This window comes from Herpailurus yagouaroundi, unplaced genomic scaffold (assembly GCF_014898765.1).
Source record: "Herpailurus yagouaroundi ecotype Mexico unplaced genomic scaffold, PumYag 490, whole genome shotgun sequence".
Taxonomy (NCBI): Eukaryota; Metazoa; Chordata; class Mammalia; order Carnivora; family Felidae; genus Herpailurus; species Herpailurus yagouaroundi.
The window spans coordinates 803999-816299 of NW_024412707.1; the positions used below are offsets into that span (position 1 = coordinate 803999).

Sequence of the window (12301 nt, forward strand, 5' to 3'; positions counted from 1 at the left end):
AGCTATGGATGTGACCACAGCAGGGCAGTTGGCCGATGGCCCACTGGGAGAGACCCCCAGGAGTAACAGCCATGGTCCTTGGAGAGAAGATCCAGGCAGAGGATGGGGCCACTTGGGCCAGAAAGCACTGGGACAGCCACTGCGAGCAAGAAGGACCAGGGGTGTCTGCTGACTCTCTTCCAGGGAGCTCAAGCCTGCAGGTCCTTTGATTCTGAGGGTGGATGAGGCCTAAGACAGGCCAGGTGGGCTATGAGACCCCCAGGGGGCAGAGCCCTGGCCCCAAGCAGCTCTGGCCCCTGCTGTTGCTGGGCTTGGCCATGGGCGCCCATTGCCAGCTGCCCCCAACGACAGCAGCACCACCAAGCAGGGTCCCAGGCCCTGGAGCCCCAGCAGGAAGCAGCCCTTGGAGCCTATGGGACAGGTAAGGGGCTGAGTGAGTCATGTGGGTGAGGGAGGAGAGGGTCTTTGCAGCCAGAATTGGGAATGGGACACAACAGCAGTAAAGGGGACAAGGAAGAATCAGTGAGAAGAGGGGCAGCCTGGACAGACGCTAGCTTTATTTAAAGTGTTGACAGTTTTCCAGAGTGTGTTTGCATTAATTTTTTTTGTATTGTATTAAAATATGATTTATCTGAATTACTGAGTTTTTAGCATCCCTTAAATTTTGTGCCCAAGACTAGTGCCTCACCACCCTGGTATTCTGGGTAGGGAAGAAACAAGGAGGCAGTGGCAGGACGTCCACATGGGTGGTGGGTGCTGTCATCCCAGGGTTCCCAGGCCTCCTCCTCTCAACTGATGAGGACTACCTCCTTGCCCTTTCCCTGCTGGCCAGAGGCCACTCCCTGGAGCAGTAGGGCGCAGGCTCCAGCTGATACTTTTGACTTGGGAGTGGGCCTTCCCTGCTGTCCCCAGGTCACCAGACCCTTAGCCAAGGACCTTCATCCAGGGCCACCTCCTGTGACTGACCCCTAAGACCCTGAGCCCACCCAAGGTATAATCCCCCTTTGCTGAGTGACCCCAGGCCCTCCTCTGTGTGTGGTAGGAAGTCCCTGGACAAAGTGCCGAGAATTTGGGTCCATCTATGATAATGAATGACACAACAGCACGTTCATTGTGGGCACTAATCATTTTAGGGGCAGAACCGCCTTCAGCAACCCCATAAAGCAGAGGCTGCTGTTACCCCCATATTACAGATAAGGATAGAGGTCCAGAGAGATGAAATGACCTGCTCATTGTCACCCAGCTGGTGCAGACTCCAACACTCAAACCCGATGGTTTCCAGCTGTCCCCACTCCCATCTCCTAACTGGTGGGACTGACAAGTCTGCCTCTCCCCATCTCAGTTGCCTACTCTGCAAAGCAAGGGGTCTTAACTGAGTGAGGGCCTTGTAACCTGACACCCACTCCAGAGATGCTGGGGCTGCCTCAGTGAAAGGTTAGAACAGGATGAGCTGATTTTGTTTGGTACCAGCAGTCCAGCCAGGGAGGGGGTCAACACTTATGGGTGTTGGGTGAGGACTGGCATCTTGGTGTCCGTCAGGGCCCAGGAAAACATAAGGAAAGATGGAGCCCCCACTGGGGTCAAGCCCTGTGCTGGGGCTGGGATTCCAGGGGAGCAAGGTTTGGCCCCAACTCAAGGTTCAGTAGGAGAGGGGGCCAGATGAAGCAGCAGCCACACACAAAGACAATGACAAGGTAGTAGAGGCACAAAACGCTCAGGAAGCTCTCAGCCATCTGCAGGGCTGCAGTGAGTGGGTACTGGGGCCAAGATGGTCTGAGAGAAGGCTGAACAGGTGACCAGTCTCCAACCTAGAGGACCGATCCTTAGAGGACAGACTTCATCTGGGGGATTCCAGGGAACTTTTGCAAGGAAAGGACATGACCAGACTTGGGTGGGTGAGGGTGGGAATCCAGATGTAGAGTGACTTTTCTGGGGGGTGGGGGCAGTGTCCCAGAAGGAGTGGACAGACAATTGGAGATTCAGGAAGAGGGGGAACAGGAAAGGGAAGATCCAGGGTGCCCAACCCCAGATTTTTTGCTAGATATCTAAGAGAATGCTGTGACTGCACCAGTGTGTCCTATATTTTAACAAAATGGTCCAAGAGAAGGAGAAGTCTTGCAAGGTATTGGTCTCTCCCAAGAAGGTCCATTCATTTTTGGGCCACTCAGGGCCAGTGGATGCAGACAGGATGGGCCTGAACCAAGGGGGTCATGTGCACACTTGAGGATAGACCTCTTAGACCATTTTTGGAGCAGTAAACTGGGAGGGGGGAGGATGCACAAGCTGGTTTTACAGATGGAAGGCTGTTGGCCAGTGATGGGGTCTCTCCAGGCAAAGGGAGGGTGATGTTCATCAGGGAGCTGCGGGAGGGGAAAAGGAGAGTGGCAGCGGACCTCAGGGGGTTTTATGTATTTGCGCTTTTTCTTGAAGACCTTGAGGGACGTAAGTAAGGGATACTCACAGTCAGACTTGTGTCTTGGAAAAATGGCTCTGGATTTTTTCCATGCCAAATTAGAGGAGCAGCGAGGGGGCTGTCTACACAATGACCAAGATCACCTGTGAAATTCACAAGTGAATTTAAAGTGATGGTACCAGGGGCGGCTGGGTGGCTCAGTTAGTTAAGTGCCAGATTCTGGATTTTGCTCAGGTCATGGTCTCACAGTTAGTAGTTGGAGCCTGGCATGGGGCTCTGTGCTGACAGTATGGAGCCTGTTTGGGATTCTGTCTCTCTTCCTCTCTCTGCTCCTACCCTGCTTTCACTTGGGGGTGTATTCTGTCTGTCTGTCTGTCTCTCTCTCTCAAAGTAAATCAACTTAAAAAAAAAACTTTTAAAATGATCGTACCAGAGGGTCGACAGGGGAGGAATGAGTGCTCTCATGGATGGTCAGTGGGAGATAAAATTCTTGGAACAAATAACATCAGTTGCCAAGATTCAAAAAAAATCTGCATTTCTTTTAATCAAGTAATTCCATCTCTAGAAATTTATCTTGAAGAAATAATCAGAGCTTCTGCTAAATATTATAAGTGGGGAAAAGGTGGAAACAACCTCGATGTCCAATGATAGACTATGGTATATCCATGGAAGGGAATAAGAAACTCATTACATACATACACATACATATATACATACATGTATATACATACATGTATACATGTATATGTACATACATATACATACATGTGTATATATGCATACATGTATGTATGTATATATGTATGCATATATATTAGGTGACTGCAATAACATAATCAGGATCTAAAAATTAAAAAAAATTTTTTTTCAACGTTTATTTATTTTTGGGACAGAGAAACAGAGCATGAACGGGGGAGGAGCAGAGAGAGAGGGAGACACAGAATCGGAAACAGGCTCCAGGCTCTGAGCCATCAGCCAGAGCCTGATGCGGGGCTCGAACTCACGGACCGCGAGATCGTGACCTGGCTGAAGTCGGACGCTTAACCGACTGCGCCACCCAGGCGCCCCTAAAAATTTTTAAAAATATTTACTTATTTACTTTTGAGAGACAGAGAGAGATAGCACAAGTAGGGGAGGGAGAGAGAGAGAGAGAGAGAGGGAGACACAGAATCCCAAGCAGGCTCCAGGCTCCAAGCTGTCAGCGCAAAGCCGGACACAGGGCTCAAACCCATGAACCGTGAGACCATGACCTGAGCTGAAGTCAGACGCTTCACCAACTGAGCCACCCAGGCACCCCACATAACCAGGATTTTTTAAAACAGGTTACAATCTGTTCCGTATCAATCTTTCTATTTCTATTTTATTTTAACTTACACAGAGTAAAATTCCCTCTCTTTCATATAGTAATTATATAAATTTTAATAAAATCATAGAATCATGTAACTATCAACACAATCAAGATAGAGAACATTTCCACCCTCACCGAAACTTCCCTGTGTCCCTTCTGTCGTCAGTCTCTTTCTCCGCCCAACCATGGCAACCACTGATCTCTCTGTGATCCTACAGTTTTGCCTTTTCCAGAATATCTTACAAATGGAATTTTGGAGTATGTAACCTTTTTGTAAATTAAACTTTTAATTTCAAGATCATTTTAGATTCACATACAGTTATAAGAAACAATACAGAGGGGTCCCATGTTCCTTTCACCCAGTTTCCCCTAGTGGTAATGTCTTGTAAAACCATAGTAAAATACAACCAGGATATTGACATCGATACAGTTAAGGTACAGAACATTTCCCTCTCCACGGATTCCTCACCTTGCTCTTCTATTGCCACTCCCACTTCCCTCCCTTCCAAGCTCCTTCCTTTCCTCCTGGAAACTACTAATTTGGCCTTCATTTCTAATTTTGTCATTTCAAGATTGTTGTATAAATGGAATCATATACTGTGTAACATTTGGCGATTAGCTTTTTCACCCAGCATAATTTTCTGGATGTCCATTCAGATTTTGGGGTGGATCATAGTTCGATGCTTTTCATAACTGAATAATAATATTCCAAATACAGAACCTTTTGAGTCTGGCTTCTTTAATTCAGTATAGTGCCTTTGCAGTTGACTCAGGTTATCCCATTTATCAATAGCCTGTTCCTTTCTATTGCTGAGAAGGATTCCACTTTAAGTGTATTACATTTTGTTTGGCCATTCACCAGTACAGTGATGAATGAAAGGAGCAAAAATAAGCATCTTTGTCTGGTTCCTAAACTTGAGGGGAAAGCATTCAGTCTAGCACCAGTGAATATGATGTTCAATGTGGATTTTTCATAGATGGTCTTTATAAAGTTGAGGAAGTTCCCTTCCATTCCAAGTTTTTAAAGTGTTTTGGCATGAAATTTTGTTGAATTTGTCAAATATATTTCTGCATCAATTGAGATGATCATGTGGCTATCATCCTTAATTCCATCATTATGATATGTTCTATTGATTGATTTTCTTAAGCTGAACCACTCTTGCATTCCTGGGATAAACCCCAGTTGCTGTATGATTCTTTTTAATATGCTATTGGATTCACTTTTCTAGTACTTTGTTGAGCATTTTTGCATTGTATTCATCAGAGATATTAGTTTGCAGGTTTTTTGTGATGTCTTCATTCAGCTTTGGTATCAGGGTAATTCTGGCCTCATAGAATGAGTTAGGAAGTTTTCGTTTCTTTTTTATTTTTCAGAAGAGTTTGTGAAGGATTGGTGCCACCTTCTTTAAATATTTGTACACAAAAATTAAAAATTAAAATAAATTTTAAATAAAGTAGGACTTTCTGGTAAAACCATCTGGTCCTGGGCTTTTCTTTGTGGGAATGTTATTTTGATTACCATTTTAATCTCTTCAGTTGTTATAGGCCTGTTCAGGTTTTCTATTTCTTCTTGAGTCAGTTTTGGAAGTTTGTGTCTTTCTAGGAATTTGTTCATTTCATCTAGGTTATCTGATTTGTTGGTATTCAGTTGTTCATATTATTTCCTTATAATCCTTTTCACTTTTTCATGGTGTGTAGTGATGTCCCAACTTTCAGTTCTGACTTTGATAATTGGAACCTTCTCTCTTTTGTATTTGTCAGTCTAGTAAATGTTTCTCAAAGCTGTTAAACTTTGAAGAAGCAGCTTTTGGTTTTACTGATTCTCCCTATTGTTTTATATTCTCTAATTCATTTATTCTACTCTACTCATTATTATTTCCTCCCTTCTGTCAGCTTTGGAATTAACTTGCTCTTCTTTTTCTATTTCCTTAAGGTAAAGTTAAGTTATTGGTTTGAAATATTACTTCTTTTTTAAAAAATGTTTACTTATTTTGAGAGAGAGAGAAAGAGAGAGACAGAGAGAGAGAAAGAGAGAGAGAATCCCAAGCAGGATCTGTTCTGTCAGGGCAGAGCCCCATGTTGGGCTCCATGCTGTGGGGAGCTTGCTTGAGATTCTCTCTCTCTCACTCTCTCTCTCTTTCCTGCTCATGGTCTCTGTCTCTCAAAATAAGTACATAAGCTTAAAAAATAAAATAGATATAGGTGAGCTTTAAATGTTTGTGTCTTTTAAGGAATTGGTCCATTTCATTTAAGTGGTGAGATTTATTAGCATAAGGTTTTTTCTAGTATTCCCTTCCTAGCACTTTAGTGACTACAGGATCTGTAGTAATACCCCTCTTTTATTTATGATATGGACAATTTGTCTTATCTCATTTACTTGCTCAGTATGGTTAGAGATTTATCAATTGTATTGATTTTTCAAAAATCAGATTTTTATCTTATTAGTTGTCTCTATGTTTCTCTGTTTCAGTTTCATTGATTTCTGCTCTTCACTGTTTCTTCTACTTGGGGTTGATTTTCTTGATTTTCTAAATTATTTTTTTATGTAAGGACTTAAGATTTATTGAAACTATATATCACAATAGAATCTTTAACCAGGAAAGCAAATTTACAGTGACAAAGTATGGAAGTAGATTCACAACCACAGGCTCTACTTACAGCCGTATTAAGATCATACTCCCCAGAAACTGCCAGCCTGATAGAAAGAGTTGAATTAATAAGATACAAACTCAGTGGATCCAGATGACCTGCTTTATCTTGCTTGGGAGAGAATCAGAGTGTGTAGATGTTTGTTTTAGGCAGCATCTGCCTTGTATGTTAGGAAGCAATCTGATCATACATATGGTGAATTCCCCTTAATTTCTATTTTAAAATGTTCTTTTTTTTTAGCCCCCCAAAATTTTAAACAAAGTTAACAGTGTATTATAGGTTTCAGGAGTAGAATTTAGTGATTCATCACTTACATATAACACCTGGTGCTCATCTCAACAAGTGCCCCCTTAATGCCCATCACCCATTTAGCCCATCCTCCTACCCACCTCCCCTCCAGCAACCCTCAATTTGTTCTCTGTATTTAAGAGTCTCTTATGTTTTGTCTCCCTCTCTGTTTTTATCTTATTTTTCTAAATTCTTAAGGGTGTAAGTTTAGAGAACTGAAGTGGATGAAAAAGAAAATACAAAATATCAATATTTATGGGACATAGATGAAGCAGTGCTTAGACGGGAAAGCTTATATAAGAAAATAAGGGGGAGCACTCAAATATGTAAATTAATTAATCACAAGCATAAAGAAACTCATTGATAATAATACCATAATAGTAGGGGACTTCAACGCCCCACTTACAACAATGGACAGATCATCTAAACAGAAAATCAACAAGGAAACAATGGCTTTGAATGACACACTGGACTGGATGGACTTATCAGATATATTCAGAAAATTTCATCCTGAAGCAGCAGAATACACATTCTCCTCCAGTGTACATGGAACATTCTCCAGAATAGATCACACACTGGGACACAAATCAACCCCCAATAAGCACAAAAAGATTGAGATCAGACTGTGCATATTTTCAGACCACAACGCTATGAAACTTGAAATCAACCACAAGAAAAAATGTGGAAAGATAACAATATTTGGAGACTAAAGAAAAGAAGAAAAGTATCACGTAAATTTTGTTTTAAAATATGAATAATACACTTATTTATTTTAAGTAAACCCTACCCTCAATGTGGGACTCAAACTCACAACCCCAAGATCAAGAGTTCCATGTTCTACCAACTGAGCCAGCCAGGTGCCCCAATAATATACTTTTTTAAAAGCCTAGAAGAAAATATACTAAAACTATTAATAATGTTTATCCATAGTGGACTTACAAATAATTTTAACTTTAAGTTTCTTCTTTGATTTTCTTTATTTCCCAATATTTCCTTAAGATCATGTGTGTCTTATTTTGTCTTTATTATTTTTTTGTTTTATTTTATATTAGAGAGAGACAGAGACAGAGACAGAGCACGAGCAAGGGAGGGGCAGAAGGGTGAAAACAGAATCTGAAGCAGGCTCCAAGCTCTGAGCTGTCAGCACAGAGCCTGATGCGGGGCTTGAACTCACGAGCCGTGAGCTCATGACTTGAGCTGAAGTCGGACACCCAACCGACTGAGCCACCCGGGTATCCCTTATTTTGTCTTTAAATATAATTTTTTATCGTGTTAAAACACACATAACATAAAGTATATAAGCCTAATTACTTTTAAGTGTAGAGTTTGGTGGTATTAAATACATTCACTTTGGTGTGCAGCCATCACCACTGCGCATTGCCAGAACTCTTTGCATCCTGTGAATCTGAAACTCTATACTTTTTAAAAAAATTATTTATTTTGAGAGAGAGAATGGGGGAAGGGCAGGGATAGAAGAAGAGAGAGAATCCCAAGCAGAATCTGCACTCTCAGTGCAGAGCCTGATGAGGGGCTCAAACCCATGAACCATGAGATCATGACCTAAGCCAAAATCAAGAGTCAGACACTTAACTGACTGAGCCACTCAGGTGCCCTGAAACTCTATACCTTTTAAACTCTATATCTTTTAACCCCCTGGAAACCATCATTCTACTTCCTGCTTTTATGATCTTGACTACTCTGAATACCTCACATAAGTGGAATCATGCAGTATTTGAGCACTAACAGTGCAGAAATGTTCCAATTTCTCTACATCCTTACCAACACTTGTTTTCTAGTTTGTAATTTTAACAGTAGCCATCCCAATGAGTGTGAAGTTGTATCTCATTGTAGTCTTAATTTGCATTTACTAATTATTGGTAATATTGAGCATCTCTCATGTGTTTATTGGCCATTTGTGTATCTTCTTTGGAAAAATGTCTGTTCAAGTCTGTTGCCCATTTTTGAATGGGTTGTTTGGTTTTTTCCCTTGAGTTTTAGGAGTTCCTTATATATTATGATATTAATCTTTTATTAAATATATGATTTGCAAATATTTTCTCCCATTCTGTGGGTTGCCTTTTCACCCTGTGGATAGTGTCTTCTGTTGTACAAAAATTTGAAATTTTCATTTCAAAAGTCAAAGTTGTCTAGTTTTTCTTTTGTTGTCTGTGGTTTCAGTGTCATATCTAAGAAATCATTGTCAATCTGATGTTATAAAGCTTTTGTCCTCTAGCTTTTTTCCTAAGAGTTTTATTGTTTTAGCTCTTATATTTATTCCTTTCATCCATTTTTAGTTAATTTTGTATATGGTGTTAGGTAAGAGTCCAACTTCATTCTTCTGCCTGTGAATATCCATGTTTCCCAGCACCATTTGTTGAAAAGACTGCCCTTTCCCCATTGAATGGCCTTGACATCCTTGTCAAAAATCATTTGGTTGTATGTGTGAGAGTTTATTTCTGGGCTCTCTATTCTATTCCACTGGTCTGTATTTATGTCAATACTACACTGTCTTGATTACTGTAGTTTTGTAGTGATTCTCAAAACCTTATAATGTCTGCCATCCTTCCAAGTTTGTTCTTTCCCTTCACTATTGTATTAGTTATTCTGAGTCCTTTGCCCCTCTATATAAACCTTAGAATCAGTTTGCCAATATCCACAAAATATTTCTGGGAAAGCAATATTGCTGTGAATTTGATTGGGGATTGCATTTAATCTATAGATCAAGTTGAAAATAACTGACATCTTGATAATATGGAGTCTTTCTATCCATGAACATGGAATATTCTTCCATTTACTTAGGTTTTCTTTGATTTCTTTCATTAGAATTTGTAGTTCTCCTCATATAGATTTTGTATATATTCTGTTAGATTTATACCTAAGTAGTTCCTTTTGAAGGGGATGATAATGTAAATGCTACTGTTTTTAATTTCAAATTCTGCTTGTCATTGTCAGTATATAGAAAAGTAATTGACTTGTATATTAATCTTGTATCTGTAACCTTGTTATAATTGCTTACTAGTTCCAGAAGTTTTTTGGTCAATTCTTTTGATTTTCTTCATAATCACATACTTACAGAGACAGTTTTATTTCTTCTCTCCCAATCTGTATACCTTTTGTTTCCTTTTCTTGTCTTATTGCATTAGCTAGGACTTCCAATATGATATTGAAAAGTGGTGGGGAGAAGGGACATCCTTACCATGTTCTGACCTTATTAGGAAAGCTTCAAGTTTTTCACCATTAAATATGATGTTAGCTGTGGGGGTTTTTGTGGATATTTTTTAGCAACTTGAGGAAATTCCCTTCTAGCCCTAGTTTACTGAGTTTTTTTTTTTTTTTGTCATAAATGGTGTTGGGTTTTGTCAGATGCTTTTTCTGCATCTATTGATATGATCATGTGATTTTGTTCTTCTTTAGCTTGTTGACATGATAGATTACATTAACTGACTTTTAACAATTTTTTTTAACGTTTATTTATTTTTGGGACAGGGAGAGACAGAGCATGAACGGGGGAGGGGCAGAGAGAGAGGGAGACACAGAATCGGAAACAGGCTCCAGGCTCTGAGCCATCCCAGAGCCTGACGCGGGGCTCGAACTCACAGACCACGAGATCGTGACCTGGCTGAAGTCGGACGCTTAACCGACTGCGCCACCCAGGCGCCCCCATTAACTGACTTTTAAATGCTGAACCAGCCTTGTATGCCTGGGATAAATCCCACTTGGTTGTGGTGTATAATTCTTTTAATACATTCTTGTATTCAATTGGCAAATATTTTGTTGAAGATTTTTGCATCTATATTAATAAGAGATATTGTTCTGTAGTTTTCTTTTCTTATAATGTCATTGTCTGGTGTTGGTATTAGGGTAATGCTAGCCTCATAGAATGACTGAGATTGGTAAAATTTTATGCTATGTATGTTTTACCACACATACACAGAAAGAAAGAAAGAAAGAAAGAAAGAAAGAAAGAAAGAAAGAAAGAAAAAGAAAAAAAGAGGAAAATGGCACTACACACAACAGGACAGATGGAGAGATAAATATTACACTTTAAAAAGGTATTTAAATGTATTTTATTGCTTAATTGTGTTATATATGTAATATTATTATAATTTTAAAACAAAAATCATATTGCAGCACAAAACCAACAACATCTGACTGGACCAGCTTCTAAGGTGGAAATGCACTGGTCCAATCCTCTGGCGGAGATGTTTGCATGCAATAAGCCCCAACTTAATGTCACATCCTTGTATCAGTTAGGAGTTAACATCAGCAAAGGCAAAACCTGGGGCTTCTTGTGGTTTTGGAGTATCAGAGGGTGATTCTATTGCTTCTCAATTATTCTGAGTCTTGTTTTTATTTATTTATTAAAAAAATTTTTTTTTAATGTTTTATTATTTATTTTTGAGACAGAGACAGAGCATGAATGGGGGAGGGTCAGAGAGAGAGGGAGACACAGAATCTGAAGCAAGCTTCAGGCTCCAAGCTGTCAGCACAGAGCCCAACACGGGGCTCGAGCTCACGGAGAGTGAGATCATGACCTGAGCTGAAGTCGGACGCTCAACCAACTGAGCCACCCAGGCGCCCCTTGTTTTAACTTTAAAAGGGAATATTTAGATGCACGATCTAAGAAGACAGGTTTTGGGCCTGAAAGTTGGGTAGTGAGAGCACTCGTGGTCACGTGTGACAAGGTGAAGACAGACAAAGGGCTGGGTTAGGGGGAAAGGGTGGTCAGTCTCATTTGGACACAGAGAGTTTGAGATTCTTATTGGACATCCAGCTGGAGATGGTCAGTAGGTAATTTAGGGAGAGCCAAGGAGAGGGTTTGGGGCTGGAATAGACTCGAGCATTACAAAATGGGCAGTAGTGGGAATCCACAATGTAGGAAGATGGCAAAGAAGGAGGAGGACCCAGGGTGCCAGTCTGGGAGTCAGCTACCATGCATTGACTGGGGTGAAAGAGAAGTCAGGGGAGAAGAATGTGGGATCTCAGGTGCCAACAAGAAGAGAGTCACTGAAAAAAGAGGCTGACTCTGTGTTGAATCTTGTAGAGCCATAATGTACAACACGAACTAGGGAATTGACCAGGAAGAGGACATTGTTGGTTCTGACCTGAGAGCTTTCAGGGAGAGATGGAGATGAAAGCCAGGGGAGCCTGCCATGTCCAAGCATGTGAAACAGTGCCTGGAGCTACCGTTGGATGGATGGGTGGGTGGATGGATGAATGGATGGATATGTGGATGATGGGTGGATGGATGGACACATGGATAGATGGACAGACAGGTGTCTCAGAAAGACAGTGGTCTGAGAGATCAGAGAAAGCTTCATAAAAGAGGTGGAATTGAATTGTGTCTTTGATGTGTAGAGAAAAAGTGTGTGTGTGGGTCTTCACATGGGAGCACCATGAGTCAGGAATGACCCAGTCCCAGACCAGTAGGCTCAGGGAGGAAGCCACCTGGCTAGACCATGAGAAATTGTAGGAGAGGAACCCTCAGAAGCCCTAAATGAGGCCAGAGAGGTCAGACAGGTCTGAGCCAGTTTAGGACTCACTCTGCCACACCATGTGAAAGAACGAGGCACTCAAGGATTTATTGAACACCTACTGCATGC

The 12301-nt window shown here is 41.1% G+C and overlaps 1 gene segment (V, D, J or C); it reads left to right on the forward strand.

The window, feature by feature from the left end:
• The window catches only part of LOC121023051 (immunoglobulin lambda constant 1-like), a 14622-nt gene continuing 2321 nt past the window's right edge, over positions 1-12301 (forward strand). The window contains 1 exon segment of the C gene segment in view: positions 1-421. Coding sequence covers positions 222-421 — 200 coding nt within the window.